Below are 21,677 nucleotides of genomic sequence, written 5' to 3' on the forward strand. Positions count from 1 at the left end.
TTTCACAGAGCAATGGGCGATTTTTTTGCCTCCCCACAAATCGACTCGGCCTAATATATATCAATATATTTTCAACAAAGTACAATATATATGCATATATTATACTACAAAATATTAATACTGCCCAGAAAATATCTGAATTTTTATTAACATATTTCGAGTCACCGTCGAACCGCCAAAAGAGCGTGAGCTACAAGGCCTAAACTTTTCAGTAGACGTATTTTAAAAAATTTACCGTAGAGTACAATTGAGCACTGAAGTCAAACTTGCTTTCGCCACAATTTTGTATTGGCAAGGCATTGACATTTTGACAGCTTGCGCGTATGGTGGTAAGCTCTCTTGATCGGTTAGATGAGAAAACGACGTTTTAAATCAAATTTGAATTATTCCAGATTTGCTATCGTTTTCATGGAAAAGTGTAATTGTGTATATTATTGTTGTTGTTGGAACTAAAACATTCCCCATAAATTTTTAGTGAATGCTGAAATGACAGTCCTTAACGATTGTGACTGCATTTCCAATCTCACTGCCATTTGTTTGTTTTTTTCATTTGGTTTGTTTTTTGTTTGCAAATCTCTCCACACTTCATCAATTACACTTTTTTAATACGTATGTATATGTATGTCCAATCGTTAGGAAGATACATTAGATAACCATATTCGTTCCAAATTTTGAAGATGGGAAATTTATTGTGAATTTAATGTTTGCAATTTTTTCTCTCTTTTCTCTCGTTTCTTCTTTTTCGCAATTTTTTTCTATCACCAATTCTGCCTGCCAATCGTCTGAACTGACGCTGGTGCGTGCTACTGTGGAAAATTCATGCAAAAATACATATACACACGCAAAAAGCACAACAAAAGGAAATGGTTGAGGAGAATGAACAAAATTTTCAAAGTTTGGAACTCGCCGATTCATCACCTAGTATTCAGAGCGTTGATCAGAGATCCGATCTAAGTGGTGATAGCACACATCAACAACAACAACATCCACTGCAGCAACAACATTTCGCACATGATCAACAACATCAGCAACAACAGTTACAAAACAATCGCCGTGGTAGTAGCGCAAGTAGCGGCACAAGCGCATCTTCTATTACTGTGTCCACCTCAAATTCAGCTGCCACTTCGTCGCTTGCTACGACAATTGCAGCCTCTGTATCGACAGCATCCGATACGCTGTTGGCAATCGAGCCAGACCAATAAATTCTGTACGTGTGTTGTGTAAAGTTGTTGTTGTTTGGTATATTTTTGCATGCGTTAGTGTAGAGTTTTGCAGCTACCCATACAGACTCATCGTATATTTATATATATAAAGGTTATAGTAAAAGTGGTAAACCCGCGTAATTTTTCCCTATTCCATACGTATAAGTAGTACAAAATACTAGCACCATAAATAAACATACATACATATGAACAAATTAGGAGAATCTTGAATTTTGGCTTTTTGGAAGTTAAGCTTGATTTCATTTTTCGTATTCATACTGGCGCGAGGCTCACAAATGATAACTTTGCAAACAGTACTATTTCTAAATTTCGTTTAACATGCAGGCTTTAAAAATGAAGTTTTATAAAATTATGCTTTGAGATTGTTTTTTGGTTGCAAAAGGTTCAAAAGTGAGTGACAACAGTGAAAGAGAAAGCCTTCTCTACTTTTCCTTCGGTAGGAATATTCCACTGTGGCTATGGGAACGATTGCCTTTTAATATTTACGATACATGGTATACGAATGCATAAATCTATCTTAAATATCTTACCTTTTATGACATAGATATGTGTACACATTCAAATCTCCAATTTAAACTCCAGAATCATATCCATTCGGAAAAATATTTGTTTCAGTCTGGTAGTTTTCATGTCATTAATTTTACTGATTTCTTAGTTATGCTCTTTGTAGAAATAAAAATATTTACATGTGCAATAAAGATCCAATAGACGTCGGTGATGAAAAATTGTGGCTTGCAATCGCCCAAAAAGGAAGACATCGAATATTTTGTGGTAGAAAATAGTCGTATAAAAATTAGTATGATTTTGAAACGCCATATCTACCACAGATGTGTCTTATCGCATTTGGTTCCAAAAACATTCATTCATATCTGGAGATGAAACATTGGCCGCCAAAGAAACAGCAATCAAACCGAGCAAGACCGGATTTATAACCGGCTTAGGACTGTCACTTTAGCAGTATTCCCCAAAAATGTATGTTTTATACTGTTAAAAGAACAACAAGGCCGCAATTGTTAACAAGCCTTGTTACGCATCGCGTGTGTGAAGCTATCCACAAAACAGGCCAAATTTGTGTCAAGACAACTTTTAATTTTTGTACCATGGCACGTCCAACACTTTATTCACTGTTCGTGATCATTCCGGCAAAAACGAAATCTATACAGTATAAGACAAACTATATTTATCTAATTTAGCTCTGTGTGATTTTTAAATTAACCAGAAGGAAAACTTGGGTGGGGACACCGTTGCGTGTCCATAAAAGAGATTTAACTTGAACCATAATCTGAACCCCGTTTTGGGTATGGAATCTGCCCATTTGTCTATCTCTACAATGCAATTCACGCAAAAATTGAGTTCAAATTCAACGAAACACGAAATCTATGTCACTTTGGGTACCAGTAAGCAAATAACTACTCCTATTTTACACGTAACGGTAATTTTCAAATGTTAAAAAATAGATCACAGCTCTGTTCAAAACTCCTTATGAAGTTGTTTTAAATCCTGTTGATGATAGCCTTATTGGAAGGCGACATTTAAGGTTATGCTTCTAGGACATACTTTATTGCTTACATAACCACAAATATACCTCTAAAAATAGATTTGTTCCACAAATCTGTAATCACTGTTTATTTTTTTTATATTTATGACCAAGACTTTGAATGACAAAAAGTCGTATTTGGAAAATACCATAAAATAAGTGATAAGATTGCTCATCTGAATAAAATATTGATAAACATATTTTTCGCCAAATTTTCGAAATCTAAATTATATGTTTAAAAATAATTTAATTTTTGAATTCGAGTTAGCTCTCAGAGAAACTAAATCAAAACTTGTAGGCGCATATCATAATCGAAACTATTTAGCTAGTTCTATATTTGCTAAAAAGAGGTTTAAGGAAACCCATGGTTTACCTGGTTAGAACTGGTTTTAAACCCACCGCAAACTGGTTCTAAACAAATCAAAATTATTCGCCACTTGCTAACGCTTGACGAAAAGAAGAGGCCTATAATGAAATAGGACGATTTACTTCCATTTTTTCTTTTAACAATTGAAGTTTTCGTATTTGGACGAACTTGTGCACACACAAAAATAAGCTGCACAACGCTCCCTCTCACTTTTTTTAGAGAAAGAAACTGTTTGAGAAAAGAAAACGACAATTGTACAGCTCTTCCGAAGGGCGGAATGAATGCGACATTATTGCGAAAAAAGAAAAGGTTTGCTCTTTAACTACATATGATGAAAAAGAAAATTGTGAGGGAAACTTCAGCTGTCACGTCACTTGGGAATTCGACAGAATTCGACTGTCGATAATATCACACTTATTCACATATTGTTCAGATGGCAACGAAGTGACATTGTGTTGATTTTTTCGTATATCACCAACACAGTCTTAGGTTTTTTGTAAACACGTCCCAAGTGATGTCAGCCCATCAGTTGATTCTGTCAAATTCGCTGAGAGCCGAATAACGGTCTGTTAAAGAGCACACCTCTAAAAATCTTTTCATCATGATAAGTTTGTTGTTGTTGTTATAGCAGCATAAACATTCCCCATACAATGAGGTATGCTGCTGTCGTCTATCGTGGAAACGCCATAAGTTTATTGCTCACCTTTCCTGAGCTTCAAATTGATTTTGGGTGTACACAAATTGAGTATTCTTTAAGTGCGACCGTTAGATTGCTTGGTACAATACGATTAAGCAAAAAAAAAAAAAAAAAAAATTTTGCGTCCCTAAAGTACAGAGTTCTGCGTTAGAATTACATATTCTAAAAGTAGTAGAAGCAAGTATTTTTAACCGGAGTTTACGTCTCCAAATCTAATTCAAACATTCAGCTTCAATGCCTGCTTACATTCGGTTCACAGAAATATAAACATGACAATTGAGTTGAAAAATTATACAGCATAATAAAATACATATTTAGAAATCGTTAACTTGTAGTAAAAAAACACTATAGCTTAGGATGTTATATATCTAATAAGTACGGGAGAAGAGATTTCATTAAGACGAAAAGCATTTAACGTCAAGCGCGCAACAAATATTCATAGTACTACTATGATGCACCGATGGTTTAGACAGCACATTTCAATATTCGTTTTGACAAATAATACGTAGTTGCCTGTAGGTATTTTATTTCAACTTTTACGTACACGCCTAAATATATGCAGCCAAATTCAAGCTTTTCGCTTAAAATGCAATTTTGTAAATTGATTTTTTAGGTATTATAACTAAATTTTTTGTATAATAGATTTTAATTCATTGCAAAGACGTTGCGCATATGTAAAAATACCAGTTACAATTTTCATTATTGTTTTTTTTTTTTTGCTATAAAATGGGTTTGCCTGCGCCCGAGCGCAGGAGTTATGTTGTAAAAATAACGTTATGTGCGAATATTTAATAACATTTCTTATTTATAATAAATTTCTTTTCTTTTCATTTCATTTAAATTTGATCTTTTTTAAATGGGCTTACTTTTTTCTAAAAATAAATAACTGGCAAGTGCTGCTACATGCCGCAATTTTTTCTGAACATTTTAGGAGTTCAATATCCACGATTGCATTTCCAATTTAATTTGGGAAAATTTAAAGAATTTTTGAAGTTTTCACATCAACCCAAATTTTAGAGTCATCCTGTATATGATAGGGCAAAAAGTTAGCATTACATGACTGGTGAACCAATATTGACAGTGCACAAGAGTTGATTGCCAACATTTTAGTTATATATATTTTTTAATTATAATTTATAAAATACGTCATGCGAGCGTAATACATACATATGTATATACATTAATTCTTATATGTTTTTATAAACTGTAAAGAAATCATTTCTTTAGCTTAATACTAACAAAGTATTTTTTTTGTTTTGTTTATAGCAAAAAATTGCGTTTTTTTGTTTTTGATCCCTTATAAATTACAAATGCACACACATACAACTCCATATTTAACCATAAAATCATAGTGTAGTGTGCGTTCATACAAGTACAAGCACTCAAGTAGTTTGGAATATTTGATGAGTAGTAGATTGAGTTTAGGGGAGTGATGCCATTTCCTAGCCAATGCCATTCAAGTTGATCTACGTATAACGATATTTGATGGTTCTACTTTTACACATAATGTAATGCTTTCTTCTTCGCGTAACCTGCACAAATCAAAATTTTCTGTGAAAGCACTCCATTCCTCTGCAGTAAGCGTGCAGCCTTTGACTAGTTTTATGCCATACCCGGTAAGGCTAAGAAGTATTTGAGATTTCCTAGTTGATTTTTTGGCCAGTCAGTTACGTTCTGGAATCCTCGAGTAATGTGCGTCATTACAAAAACGAAGGGACTTAAATCAATAACGCTCTTCGTTGCTCTTTTCTGGTTATGTTGTATGCCACTTCATTTGCGAAAATATCTCGGCATTCACTTCGGGTTTTTGCCAACTCGATTGGCTGCGGAGTCTGGCATCAGAACTAAAAATAAAGTTTTGGTTTTAAGTTAGAATGTCGCACATCCTCCACCTTTGGGGAGTTAAGGGCATTGTTAAAGACATTAGATGTTGCTCATCAGGCGCGCGCGGACAAAGTAGTTATCTTCTAAGACAGCCAAACAGCCTCCGCACCATTCTGATAGCATTTTCTCTGAAAGGTGCGATGTATTTCTGTCATCTGCAAATAACCTACCTAACCTTTTTGCCCAAATTTTCACAAAGTTAAGTTAAAGTTATGTGAGTGCGGAGAGGCAAACTCTTATACACACCAAGTTTTTGATTGTCTCAAACTTGATCCGATAAGGAGTAAATCTAAACTACTCGATAACTATAAATAATTTAACTCAGTGTTACCACATGCAAATGAAAATTCCACAGTGAATTTGCTTTCGTTTATTAAAGACGCCAACATTGAATTTTAGCATTGCCTTACGCACCAGTGGTCTCACAGATGGTGGAGTACCCTGGCGTAATGTGGATTTTCATCCCGCCATTTAAATAAAAGCTAAAAAAAAATTTCCGTGTGTTTAAAAAATTGACCACATTAAACTGGCACTGAAAAACTGACTCTTCGAGGTCACTACTCTTCGCTGCATTGTAACTTGATTGGAGGGGGTGTGGAAGTTTCCTCGTTTTTACACTTCTTCTTGCACTTCTATTCGCCACTTCTCTGCTCTGCTCAGTGGACGAAAAATGGACATGTGAAAACAGCAACAAAGTTATCGAGCAAGATAAAACTTATAAAACTATTTTACAAACAAGTGTAATTTTAGGCGGGTCTATTCCAGTGCTGCCAAAATATGTTTATTTATACCAGTTGCTTAATCTATTCGCCACTTGCTAACGCTTGGCGAAAAGAATAGGCCTATTTTCTTCTGAGATGTTAGATGCTGAAGTAACTCGGCCTCAGCCTCGGCCTCGGCCTTCATACTCGAACAAGGAATTTCATGAAACATGGTTGAGTTGATTTAAGCCCGTTTTTCCTGGTTAAAACTCAAATATCTGAATATGTTACATATCCATTTTTAGACGCACACTATACCATACACTTCCTTCATCCTTCCACCCTCCAGCCATAAATCCAAATATTTATTCTTAATTTCCATAATTTAATTTGTTACCTACATAATTTTTAGGTTTGCGCGTTGTGATGCGTTGAATGCGAAAGTTTTAAGTGCTCGAATGTACATATAAACATAACATACAGACTACATACAATAGTGCAAGATAAAGAAAATTTTTGTAAAAAAAGATGTATTGAAATCTGTAGTTGACGACTTCAATGTGCAAAGGAGGAAAGTAAAACCAAAATGTTGCAATGTGGTGCAAAGAAGAAGATGAAAAGAAAAGCGCGCAATTTTATAATAGAAGAAGAAGAAGAATGACGTTAGAATGCAACCATCCGCGCAGCATATGTGCACGGTTAGTGTGAATAAACAAATATGTATTGCAAGGAAAAACTGAAAACCTAGAAAGCTATTGTATTTAATATATATATTTACATAGCTATTTAGAAATGGCGCAAACCAATCCAACAAAACTAAAATAGTAAATATGCAATTTAAAGAAAAAAAGGAAAAATACTAGCGGCTGGCATTATCTTTGCCTTTCTTTTGTAATACAATAAAAGCAAACAACTTTTGTTGTAATTGTAAACATATTTAATGTGAAAAATTCATAAATATATCAGTAAATTGTATTTAAAAATAAGCAAAATTGTTAGTGTAATAAATTTAATTAATTATAAAAATTGATTTTCAAATTTTAATATAAAATAAAAAATTTAATACAGGTAATGAAAAAATATGCTAAACAAAAAAAAAAAAAACAAAAAAATCAAAAATATATCTATTACGGAATGAACACAACAAATCTATGAAACTATTGTTTTATTTACTCTGGCGGGGGCATACTTTGGTGTGTGTGTGTTATTTCTAAGCTTATGATTTTATTAAGACAATGAAATGGTTTCTTACAGTTTATCGCACTTTTTTCTGCTAAACATCTATTTCTTATAAACTTTACTCATCCTTTATTTTATTTAACATAAATCTATTTAATCTATGACAAATCCCATATTCATTGAAAAAAAATGATTGGAAAATTTCCATAGGGGTATTTACAAAACTAAGCACGCTAAAAACTTGGTAAGGGTTCTCAAAGAATATTCCTTTTATCAAGCAAAATAAAACATAAAATTGGCTTTAATTTTGTTTAACAGTTTAGGTAGCGATCGAACATATGTATTTTGATTAACAGCATTAGTAGCATTTGAGCTGTGTTAATTGCGGCAGTGTCTGCGTTCTGCCAGTAAAATGTGATGCGCTTTCGATTCGCCACTTCTCTGCTCACTATATCTGGGTTCTGCTCACTTGGACGAAACATTTTCATGTGAAAGCAACAACAAAGTTATCGCCGCTAGCAGGTATGATTATAGACCTCTTCTATTCGCCACTTCTCTGCTCCCTATCATATTGTCTTATTGTCACATTCTTATACATGTATGTACAGTAGATTCTGTTTTTATGCAGTATATACGTTCCGCAAGAAACAGCATAAAAAAAAACAGCATAAAAAAGCTACCAGTTCTATAGTAAAACTATAGATACGTTTCAAAAGTGCTAAGAACCGCATAAATCTGAAATAATGTAATAAAATCGCATAAAAAAAGGGTACTAGTCCCATATTATAACTATAGATACGAATCTGAAATAATTAATATAAATAAAATCGCACAAACCAAAAATTGTATTTTTGAAAATTATATCTTTATTTAAGAAACTTCAGAATCGAAAAATAAATTTACATCGTCAGAAATAGAATCAGGCAATACCCGCATGTTGCGCATTCGTTTAGGATTTGGCGTAAAATCACTTCCGTCACTTGAGGAAATGTAGACGTCTAATCAGGATAGTGATGCAGGCGGTTCCATACTTGTAGGGTTAGCATTTTCGATGTAATCTGAGATGAGTTTTTGCTTAGCTGGTTTAGAATCTTGTTTATATGTACAATTCCCGATAGGTTGACATGCATTTTTTAATTTTTTTAAAAACCGCACTATTTCAAAACCGCATAAAAACAGAATCTACTGTACTTATATATAATTTGCGTTAATACCTGTTTTTGATGTTTGACCGAGCATCTCATCCTATTTGTGACGTGCGTTTGGCAAATGCAGTCCTACTAATACTCATTAAGTGTTTCCAAACATATGTAATTTTTGGCAGCTCGTTTTGAGTGGTACCGACTTATGTTATGCTAACACTTGGCGAATCGGAGGCGCCTGTTGACAATCGGATGGCCAACACTAGCTAATCAAGCGAATATAAAAGTTTTGCAATATTACTACAGCTAATCAGTTGAGTACATGAAAAATGCTATTAAAAAAGTATGAGTGCCGCAAAATTGTTGTAATTAGGTCTGTTCATGTAAAAATTATCCAGTAACTTGCCAGTACCTTAATTTCCGTGAATTCGCTTGCAAGGAGAAAAAACAAAACAAGTAACAATTTGCAATTTTTACGAACAGCTGGGGTCAACAAGGCGGGAAGAATCACAACAATTAAGAATTTTTTCGGTTGAGTTACCTCGTATTAAATTTAAAAATAATAAAGCAAATAAAATGTACAATAACGAGGTTAGCATCATATGATTTTATTTTGCCCACAATAATTTCTTCCTTTTCATCATCGTTGTCAGATGAAGAGCATTCCATTAGTAATTATATTGTTGTGGCAATCACAGCTTTCCGCCGTAGCCATAGCCGAATGGGTTGGTGCGTGATTACCATTCGGAATTCACAGAGAGGTCGTTGGTTCGAATCTCGGTGAAGGCAAAATTAATAAAAAACATTTTTCTAATAGCGGTCGCCCCTCGGCAGGCAATGGCAAACCTCCGAGTGTATTTCTGCCATGAAAAAGCTCCTCATAAAAATATCTGCCGTTCGGAGTCGGCTTGAAACTGTAGGTCCCTCCATTTGTGGAACAACATCAAGACACACACCACAAATAGGAGGAGTTTGGCCAAACACCTAACAGAAGTGTACGCGCCAATTATTTATTTATTTATTTTTTTCAATCACAGCTTTCTTCATATTTTTCTTGTTTCCGTCTATGCATTTATGTATATAATATATATATTGCTAAATTAATTAATAACTAAGAAAAAGAAGCATAAAACACAGAAAATACCTTCAATGCGTTCGATTTGTATTTCGGAAACTGCATTAACGGTGACTGGAGGCAGAAGTATGATACGTACCTCTATATCACTGGCCGATTCCTATGTGAATATTATGTTATGAACATATGTTTAGAGCTTCAACTAAATATACCTATAGCATATTGAGTTTGTTTTTAATAGATTGAAAGGTTAGATGACTATTGATGTGTTCGGCGATTTCCAGCTATCGAAAAAATGGATCAAAATATTTCCCAAAAATTTCTTTTTCTTGTTCCCAAAACAGAAAATACCTATGAAAGGTCTACAGATTTTCCACAATTGTGGAGGTAAAGTGCGCATTGCTGAAAGAGCTCAGGCCATATCAAATCGCTTCGTCAGAGGTGGTTCTAGGATTGGCACAAGTTCATCATATCTGAGGAGATTTCTTTGAAGGGGTCAAATAGTTATCGACGAATAACTAAATCTATTTCGATTTTCTATTTTAGTAAAATAAAAGTTGCTTTACTTTTTGAAAATGCCTTATGGACTCTTGAACAAAAAAAAAAATTGTTATCACATAAGACGATATCTTTAAAGACTGCAAAAAAAGTTCACACATGATGAGACCTGTTTTTTATCAAATCGGCAAAAATACTTTAAAAAGAATATAAAAAAAACAACACGAAACAGAGAAGTTGCATGAAGTTTATGGCGCATCTTTGCACTTCCTTTGTCAGCAATTATGTATGGTTAAATAAATTTAAACGACCCACTGCAAAACTCTACATACTGGAACACTGTGGAACAACATATGTAAATTACAACGAAAATTCGGTTGCTCGCAGTGTACAAAAACGGGAACGAATGGACCCTTGGAAGTAATAACCAAACAAAGTGAATTATACTACGAATTACTTTCTTATCCTCGGTATTCTCCAAATTATTTTCTCGCACAAACATAAAAAGATTACTCGGTTGTAATGAATTTAAAGGAGATTTCAAAAGGATTAAAAAGTTGGAATACTATTGGAACAAGTGCAGGAGTGGAGGCTATAGAAAATTAAACAAAAACCAATTTGCAGCAAAAAAAACTTATCAGTCAGCCGTCGTAATAACTAGAAATTAATTCATACTTGCGTATTTACTTCTACTATATGAAACAATGATTAAATTTTCTTGTAAGTTAAATTTTGAAAAGTTACCGGTTATAACGCTGGATTTGGATATTTAACTACTAGGTCATTTAAATTATTGAACTGAACTGCAATTTTTTCTAAGGTGATTTACATATGGAGCAAATTGTACCTTCGTGTGCACCAACTTCACCACTTCACCGTTTGATTTTGATGAAATTTGGTAAAGATGCTTAGCATAGCTAAGGAAATATTAAGTGGTCGCTGAGATATAAGGGGTTCAAAATTTAGTTTTTTTTGCCCAATTGTTTTGTTTTTGAATAATACGTTGATAATGGTCGGTCTAATAGAAAACAAAATAAATCTTCTCTAGCATTTTTTCGTACCTTCCGATAAAAAATCTAAAAATTTTTTTAATGTTTTTCAAATATCCACAGTCCACACTTTGGATCTTTTTGAGTTATGCTCAAATAAAAGCTTGGAATTTTTCCTTTAAAATTATTCATGACTGAATTTTGATCTCTCTTGACTCACTCTCCACCACTGCGTAGGGTAATCGATTAACCCCCAATGCTAGGAAATACCAAGTTGTGTGTTGTACTTGTAAGTAAATTTACATTGATCTGCACGTACTGCACACGACAATTCAAAATGTTGTAGACTCTTATTTCATTCAACTTCTAGTTGATGTACATATTTCGTTCTCGAGCGAAGGTTATTCAATAGTCGACTTTCAATAATGCGAATAATACGAATTGTGTGATGGCAGCCTTTTTCGTACAACAAAAAAATTAGTTGAAATGTGGCCTCTGTTTCTGTCCACGATGACTTCCTTGCTTTGCTGGACCCTAGAAAGAAGAACTTTCATCATGTTCTGTTCCAAAGAATTTTTTTTAATGATTCTTGCTTTATTTTTTCCAGATGGATTCAAGACTCTCAACTGATGCTAATACCAGAATTTTTATTCAGTATTTGGGGAAACGGAATAAAAAACAAAGCCTGCTGAGAGAAAAAAATGACTTGCATTATTGAAAGGTGATTTTGTGTTTTTTACCAGCAAATTTTTACTGATTGATGAAAAAACTAGTGTATGATGTATCGCCACTCGATTTGGGTATTACAACCAACGCACACTGGTTCAGAACTAAGTTTTTGTGCTAATTAAAACAATGGATATCATACATTAACACTCTTTCTCTTAGAAGGCACTGAGACATCTCGAAATGAACACACCCAAGCAGTGTTCAATACAATTTCTGGCTTTTCGGTGTCCATTGTTGCAGTTTTCCTCTGATTGAGATAGATTATTGCTCTGAATTGTATTCATTAAGAAAGGAATCTGGTAGCCTTGCTAATTGTATATAAAATATATGAAGTTTTAGTAAAAGTAAGCAAAAATAAGCTAATGGTAAATAACTTCACTTAACAGCCAAAAATTCCGTTCACCATTGGAATATTTGTTATCAAACAGAACCGTAAGTGCCCTCGCTCTTCATTTTGAAGCATCGTGAACAGTTCCATCAAATCGCGCATTACAATCTACTATTTTTAAATTGAACTCGCATACCATATACAATTTTTTTTTAAATTATTCGTTCGTTTGTTGAGTGATCTGTTTTCCTACACACGTGTACATGCTCGATTTCCGTGGCTGGGTCTTTATTTTAATTTGAGAACACTCAATACACCTTGTGAGGCAACGAAATATTATTGGTTGGTTTTTTTCGTATACATATATATCACCAGCACAATCTCAGTGTTTTTGTAAACACATCCCAAGTGACGTAAGCCGATCAGCTTATTCTGTTAAAGTCGCTCCTAAAATTCTTTCCACCATGGACTCCTCCCGCTCATTTCCCATTTATTCACACACTTGTCCAGTCAGTCATTTAGACGGCCACGAAGTAACTTGAGCGTAGACTGAGTTTATTTTTTATTTGTATATCACCAACACAATTTCAGTGTCGCTGTCATGACCCCGCTTACGTCAAACAATCAGCTGATTCTTTCAAATTCGCTGAGAGCCGGTTAACGGTCTAATATTGGGCACACCTTCTGAATTTTGTTCACCATGCATTTGCCGCCCTTTCTTCCATATAAGACGGATCTCCTCAAAGGCATTAGTGCAAACTTCTTTTGCGAGCCTAAACAGCTCCGCGAACCTCCCTTCCGAATGTGAAATGCTTTTTCAAGGTTTTGCGCTTTTTGCGAATTTGTACCAATACTTGTAAAGCACTCATGGTTACACACTAAGGAAAAAAATATAATTAAAGTTGAAGCTGATCGTTTTTGCTATTGCTTACTGTTATTTCCGCTGTTTATCCGAATATAATTTTTAGGCTAGGCAATTTTTACCGACAGGGTGGGAAAAATCGCCAAATATTCGGAAGAAATTTTAGCAATAGCAAAAGATTGATATCGGCTGCAGTTTCAATTCATAATCCATTCTGCTCGTTTTGATTTTCGTCATGGGTTTGGCAGCAGAGCTATTATAAAAGTAATTGGTAGCACTGACAAGTAAATGTATTACGAATGGAAAAATCCTTTATTTCAGAGATACATTTCGTTGTTTGAAAAAATTTTTAAAACTACGACATTAGGCATACACTATTACGGCAAACTGATAGCATTTGAATTCAAATTAGCTCCTGAAAAACGTTGATTTTCAGTTGAAATATCTTAAATCAATGTCCAATTGAGTCCTAGTTTATATTTTCTTTGAAATGAAGTAATCGTCTGAATCTTGATTTAAGTATTCCGAATGCATTTTTGGCAAAAATTCTTGTGGAAGAATGCTATAAATCGTTCATGTTTCTTCTTCTTTGTACTACGAGTACTAAAACATACATTTTATATCAGTGCTGGCAACACCCATGAAAATGATTCGGATCGTTCCGTGGGAATTGATCGGGATACTGAGCTGAATAACCCAAATAAATACGCCAAATATCGAACAGGTGCTATTGATTGATCGGAAATTTTAAGTAGAATATCTTTCAATATTCCTTCACATCTTCACATGTTTTAGGTACAGTCATACAAATCTATGCTTACCATTCACCAATTGAAAGAATGCTGAAGGAGCTTAAAGAATATAAACATTTAGATCTCTCACTTCCTGGAGCGGTATTAAGAAACTCAATTAAATTTAGTCAATAATTTTGTTCAAGTATAATTGGTAAGAATTACAATCCAACTTGCAAAAGAACACCCGAAATGGGTTATATTTTCATTTACTTACAGTTGATATATTTTGTATTCATTATTTATACATTCAGTAGTTGGGCGTTTCGTTTAATTCAAGACGGATCCATACAATAGGATAGCGGTAGTACAAAACCCAAATTTGCATGTTGTTTTACACGTATTTTGTTTTTGCAATTTTTTGCTTGAGTGCCAAGGTTTCAATAAAAATGTAAACAAACAAGCGAAACAACAACAAAACGCAAAAGAAAAAAAAGCTATTCTATTGCTGCCAGCTTGTATGGATGCGCCATCGTTTTATGTACATATGTATCTAGTGTTTAACGTTTAGCTGGAATTTCCCAATTAATTTCCAGTGGCTCACACACCTCAGTCTCTTTTTTTACTTTACAACACTTGTCATTATGATTAAGCAGATAATTTTACAGCAGATTTATGAAAAGCACTGAGAAAAAACATTTCATATGTGAAAGAAAATATTTGAATTTCATTCACAGTGACTTGGTCCTCATGTACGGCCACAGATGCACAATGGAAGATGCCGCAGTGAAAGACAAACCCCTTTAGTGTACAAGTTTTTTTGGGTTCACTGTACCTAAATCGAAATTTAAAATTTTATACACAAATTGGAAAAATTCGACAAACTTTTCATTACAATTCCAAGTCTTTTAATTAGAGTTTCCTTGACGGTGTTTATTTATAAGGGGGAAACAATTATACAAAATAACTAATAAAAAAATAAAAAATTACATTATAAAATTCAGGAACTATTTTAGTTTCTCTTTTCATAAAAATATCGCACAATTTTTGTATGCATTTTAATATTACATTTTTGTAATTTTTCTTTTCAGGCACAGACACCGCCATAATATCCCTAGATTCGCCATCCCCGCCACACAGCCCTGCACATTACGAAAAAGGTACGCAGACTAGAGTATTTAAATGTATTTTTATTGACATACGTACACGCATTATTTTGTACCCTTTTGTATTTTTCCAACTTTAGGCGTCAGCTCAACCGAGACCCCAACTACTTCACAAGTCGTCTCTACTAGTAATAAGCACAGTGATTTTCGTCTGAATCCCTGCGCTTTTCGTAGATAAGCAATTCGCAGCATTATAAACGTGAATACGTACATGTTTCTTTTATGTTAATATTTTGATAATAATTAATATAATATCTCCGAAAAAAAATGTACAAAAACAAGTTCTTAAGTCCTATACCTGCGTGATTAATTTTATAATTTGCTATTGGGAATCCATTTTTTATATAAGATAAGAACATAATCGAGACTTAAACCTTCTTCTTATAGCCTAAACAGACGGCGGCGTCAATCGGGATTACCATCGAAGTTAATTCTGATTAAAATTGTAGTGTGACAGACGGTTGTTACGCGGATTAGTGAACAGTTGATTTGTTTATTGGATAGTTTTGCAGTAAAAGATGGAGCGCAGGCGAAAAATATGGGTATTAGCTGGCCTGATACTAAAAAATAATAATTTGTTTTAAAAAATTCTTAAATTGCTATTTCTCAAACTGCTCCGAAATATCAAAACAACTAATGTAACTTCAAACGTATTATTGCAAACTAGCATTGCATCTAGTCTTTATTGTTCTTTTCTTTAAAAGTTTCATTATTTTTCACACACAATACATATTAACCGTCATTTTTTGGCAATATTGCCATCGAAAATTCCCCTAATCCACTTAAGTTATGAGAACTAAGTCTAGTTGTCAATTCGCATTAGTTGCATGAGATAATTCCGAGATTAGTCGTGTATCCCGATTAACGCCAGCCACTGTTTGTTTATTGAGTGAACTACAGCCGGAACAGTAAATTTACATAAAAATATTTGCAATTGAAAAGTTAAAACTCGTACACATGATGAAAAAATAAGGTAATTTCACTTAGCATTTCTTTCGAATACAGAGATTTTGAAGTTTCATAATTTCTACATTGCAGCGTTCTATGTTAGCAGCGTTGCCACATTGTTGTTAGTTCAAAATAAATTAAGATATTGCAAGTTGTCAATGGGTTTTAAATAATTAATTAAAATATTTGTTTGTCTTCTCAGACTATCCCAAACAAATTTAGTACATATGTATCAAAAGTAGCTATAACGGATATATATATTATTAGATATTTTTATATTATATGCACTATGTATATTATATTAATACATATTTATAGTGATGCACATATGAACTTACGTTTATGAAATTTCTAACTCTTACCCAAAACTGAAAATAGATCACATAAATATATCGTCCTTCTTATGCCAGAAACATGAATGTGTAAAAATGAAAATGTTGAGAAATCAAAATTGAAATTTTATTGCTCTATGAAAATTACATCGTTTGGTTTTTGACATAAAAAATTATTTACGGTTACACGTGGTGTCCTAGGTTTTGGTATAACATAGAACACCCAAAGGTTAATCAAGTCAATCCATTTACCCAAAATTGGAAAATTTGCATATTCACGCCTTAAGGGCTTAACATTATGAAATCTTTTTATTTAATTTATTTAAACACGCACAAGTTGTAATTTTTCTCATCTTATTTTGGTATATTACTTAGTTTTGTTCTCTTTGAGCTTAAAATTTAAATACCGCATTCGAAAATCGTTTTACAATTCTAACCTCCTGAACTACGTTTGAATAGTAAAATATTTTTTTTTTTGGATTTGTAGTTAATTTTGAACAATTAAATTGAATAAATATTGAGTCTAATTGTTCCAACACAACATCCAAAAATTAAAGATTCGGTTTATAAAGACCTCCTTTAGATAAGCGGCACTGACCTTTCAGATAGTTTTGTTTTCTTGGGAACACCCATATAGGCATTTCAAAAGGTTTTCCTCTATCATGCCGCAGGCCTCTAGCCATATATGCACAAAAACAAAGAAGCGAGAGAAATTGAACTATTTTGTATCACCGCTCGAATTGCGCGATGTACTCAAAATACCTTGCGCCAATAATATTTTGGCAAGACCTGTTTGTTCTAATGAAAAAGAATGTTACAGGATTGCCAAAATTATTTATTTTCCTCAAATTAAGGAAACCGTTTACCGGTTTTCTTGCATGGTATCTTCTATTTTTGCAGCTTGAAAATGCGCATCTTATTTTTTCTTTTTATTATTTAACAAAAAAAAAAAATTGAATTGAAAGCAGTTGAGAAAGAGTTAATTACAATATTTCAGCTGGTTGTTATATTTCGATGAAGGTGTCATAGTACCAGCAAAAGTCAAATTAAGCCATTAAGTGGAATTACCTTCCTTTTTGTATGCTATATATGTACATATGAAGAAGATATTTCTATCTATAAAAAGTATATTAATAAAAATAAAATATATTAAAAAACAAAAAATATTAATAAATAATAATACAAAAATAATTATAATAAAAAATAATAAAACAAAATAATAAAAAATAATAAAACAAAATAATAAAAAATAATAATTAAAACAAATTATAAACAAAAAAAAAAAAATTGAGCATCCGCCGAGAGGTAACGAATTGTAGACTAATGAGTTTTTACCTAATCTTACTCTAGATTTAGATACTTGTGCACTCCCAAATATGTTTCTATATGTTGTGTTAAAGTAAATTATTTATAATCTGTAGTTTTTAATCGACATCCCTTCATATATATAAATATATTTTTTCAAATAACATAAGAAAGGTACAAATTTTATCGCAGACATTCATGAGATATATGTATGTTTACATAGATATCTACATATACCTATAGACCAGTGTAACATAATATATAGCGATATATAACATACACATGTAAAAACAAATAAAATAATTCATGCTATAATGAAGTATTTTTCTTTTTTTGAACAGATTAAAACTTCAAAATACTTCTTTTCTTTTTACATTTGTCCCAAGCAAATCAAGTTTTTGTTCTTTTAAATTTTTTGTTTGCAAATAATCTGAGTTGTTCACTTGTGAAACGCGAGGATATCAATTTTAATTCAAATATTTATCTCCTACCTGAAACGTAGAAGGTTGTGTAAAATTAATCATTAAATTTTGTTTTTGAATAATTTTCTACTAAATAACAAAAAAATTATCTTCATCTTTATTTCGTCGTTTATGTAATCCATTGCTTGTCCGTATGCTTGCCGCTGTATAGTGTCAAATATGATTGCCGTACGACGCCATTTACAAAATTGCAAGTCTTCAGATAGGGTGATTAATTTTGCGCCACCTTGTATCGGGCGTTGTTTTTTTTAGGTGGATGAGAACTATCGATATCGATAATTATGTGTTGGCATTTCTGTTCACTAAGGTTTGGCAAGTCATCATGAATCGTATAAGGCCAAAACAACACTCCTAATTGTGGACATGTACTTTGAAAGAAAAAAAGCAAATCTGTTCGTGAAGTTTATAGAACACTGGCGGCATGATTGGCCCTTACTCCTTTTGAAATTTCACCGTTACGATGAATGGCGAGTTTCATCGAGCCATGCTGACTGAATTTTTGTTTTCAATAATTAAAGAGCTAAACATCAACGACATTTGGTTTCAACAAGACGCCGCAAATTGGCATGCAGCGCGCTTAACAATCGATTAAAGCCGTCATTGAACCCATGGGGCCTGATTTATTGGAAAAAATAGTCAAGAACTCAACTGATGAAGAGATTTTTGCTGAAACTGAGGACTATTTTGAAGCAAAAGATAAATCGTTCTACAAAAGTGGCATTCAAATGTTAGAGCGGTGCTGGAATGATTGCGTTGTTTCTCATGGAAATTACGAAACTAATGTTGAGCAGAAAAAAAACGCGTTTTCTTTGTTAGATCCATGTATTATTGAAAGTTTCGGATTGAGTTTTTGCGTTTTAGCAGAACACCAGGAAAAATTAAGAAAAAACAAAAAGTTAACAATGGCAATGACTAATGAACAACTAAAAGCTATAGTGGAGGGTGCAGTTACAAGCGCACTAGCCGCCCGGGAGCGGAGTTTTGAAATAAAACTAAGGAGTATCCAAGAAACTATAGATAGGGTAAAAATCATCACTCCCGAAGTAGAGACATACAAGGATGCTGAAATAAGAATAGGCGTCGTATGCAACGAGACTCTCGACATTAACATTGTGAAATCCTTGCCGGACTTTGAAGGAAAGAATGTAACCTATGTATCATGGAGAAAAGCTGCACATACCGCACACAAAGTATACGAAAAATGTGACGGTAGTTCGAAACAATATTAAGCTTTAGGAATATTAAGAAACAAAGTTAAGAACTCAGCTGATATGGTACTCTCCTGAATTTTAAAGGGATCATAAATCAGTTAGATTTCACATACGCAGACAAACGACTGATACACGTGATTGAACAGGAGATATCAACACTCCGTCAAGGAAACATGACATTGTTACAATGCTATGACGAGGTAGAAAATAAATTGACTCTACTTATTAACAAGACATTAATGATCTACGACAACACTGTAGCTTATTCATTCAATGAGAAGTACAGAGCAGACGCTCTACGAGAATTTATCTCAGGAACTAGAAAGGCTGTAAGTGATGTCCTATTCTCGGCAAGACCAAACGATCTTCCCTCTGCTTTAGCACTGGCCCAGGAAGTTGATGCTAATCATGACCGATACATGTTCGCTACGAACTTTGCTCCTAGCATGGAAGAAAAAGTTCAGAAAACTGAACAAAGACAACAAAGCATGGAAAATAGTATAGTACCAGCCTCGAGCTACAGACAAAAAGGGAAAAGACCACAATATAAGAAACAGGAATTTTCACAGAAACAAGAACCAGTCCAACCAATAGAGGTAGGCACATCATCCAGTTTTAAACAGTCAACCCAGTGGCCAGTTCAACAACACAACACTCATATAACACTCAGGGACAAGCAAATAAACGACCAAACAATAGTAGTGTGCGGTTCACAGGACCGAAACAACAAAGAGCTAATCATGTAGTGACAGATAAGATGACCAAGAATACCAGATAAACGCGGACGCCGAAGTCGATGACATAGACGACGACCTTACAGACTATGACTAAATTAATTTTTTAGGGCACAGCTCCTTGCTCCCGTTCATTCAAAGAGCAGCAGCAGGGAAAACTATTAAATTACTGATAGATACAGAAGCTTCGAAAAACTATGTAAAAGCATTAAAAAAACTAAAGCATATCACCCCAGTCAATAAACCTTTCGAGTAAAATCAATTCATGGCTATAACATCATAGACAAGAAATGTATTATACTATGCATCTTTTTAATACCAACACAACATTCTTCTTACTACCAAGCCTCACGACATTTGACGGCATAGTTGGACTTGACCTACTTAAACAAAGTGATGTTTTACTAGACTTCAAAAATAGGAAGTTAATATCAAATTGCGGTTCTGAAACAATTTAATTTTTACAATGTGCTTCCGTTAACTTTACAAATATTGAAGAAATACAAGTTCCTCAGTCTATATCAAAAAAGTTTCAACTTATGTTAGGAAACCGGACGGGTGTTTTTGTGGAACCAAACGAACCACTCCCATACACCACTAACATCATTGGACCTATCCGAACATAGAATGAAAACTCCATATATTCAAAATTATATTCTTACCCAATGGGCGTATCAGAATTTGTAAATGCAGAAACCCAGCAGTTGCTAAAAGATGGTATAATACGGCCATCACGGTATCCTGTTTGGGTAGTAGACAAAAAATGTACCGATGAACAGGGAAGTAGAAGAAAATAAACTCGATGCAGACTTGGGGACAACTGTCTTAATCAAAGGGAGGGTGGTCCACAAGGACAATTTAAGATAAACATTAGCACTAACTTTCTCTCTATTCTCTTATTTCCTAAGATCTGGGTTGTATTCCTTGTGGCCACTATGACGACAGCAAAACTTACTGACTATACTAACGCAAACTACATACCAATCATGGATGGGGATGTAGCCATTTGGACGGACTTCCAGTACTTAAAACATTCTACTAATTTAAAGTTATACTCTGCAATAATAAAAGATACAGAAAAATTAAGAAACCAGTTCCCACAATCACACATGAGACCGATACTAGACTCAGACTTACGACACATAGCAGCTCTAATAGTTACAGTAAACATTCACCACAGACATGCTAGGAGTATTAACCTATTAGGTACCGCTTTAAAAGTTTTAGCTGGTACTCCGGACTTTGACGACTTTGAAAAGCTTAAATTTACACAGAAAGAACTTGTAGAATCAGAAGATAGACAAATATCTATTAATACAAAAATGCAGGAACAAATTAATAAACTTACCAGTGTAGTAAACCTTTTAGTTAAAGACATGGAGATAATGCAAATTAACACAGAATAATTGTACGAAGCATTACTTTCAAGAAACCGAATAATTATTTCAGAGTTAGAAGCACTAATATTATCAGTTATATTAATTATCATAATAATTTCCTAAAAAAATTGTATTTTATTTAAAATCAACACCGGCCCTTGAAACTTAACCACCCTTT

At 33.6% G+C, this 21,677-nt stretch overlaps 1 protein-coding gene across 7 annotated transcripts in view; it reads left to right on the top strand.

Moving 5' to 3' along the window:
- LOC129245415 (E3 SUMO-protein ligase PIAS3) overlaps positions 1–21,677 on the top strand; it is a 52,796-nt gene that overhangs the window by 24,957 nt on the left and 6,162 nt on the right. For 2 of the 7 annotated variants that reach the window (XM_054883559.1, XM_054883563.1), the window contains exon 9: positions 850–2,913. In XM_054883559.1, the coding sequence (XP_054739534.1) occupies positions 850–1,202 (353 nt within the window). In that variant the 3' untranslated portion in view covers positions 1,203–2,913. Of the gene's footprint in view, positions 1–849; positions 2,920–6,821; positions 7,389–15,033; positions 15,103–15,188; positions 16,211–21,677 lie in introns of those variants that run through there. The other 5 variants (XM_054883562.1, XM_054883561.1, XM_054883560.1 and 2 more) reach the window with 5 other exon arrangements.

The sequence above is a fragment of the Anastrepha obliqua genome, chromosome 4, assembly GCF_027943255.1.
Source record: "Anastrepha obliqua isolate idAnaObli1 chromosome 4, idAnaObli1_1.0, whole genome shotgun sequence".
Taxonomy (NCBI): domain Eukaryota; kingdom Metazoa; phylum Arthropoda; class Insecta; order Diptera; family Tephritidae; genus Anastrepha; species Anastrepha obliqua.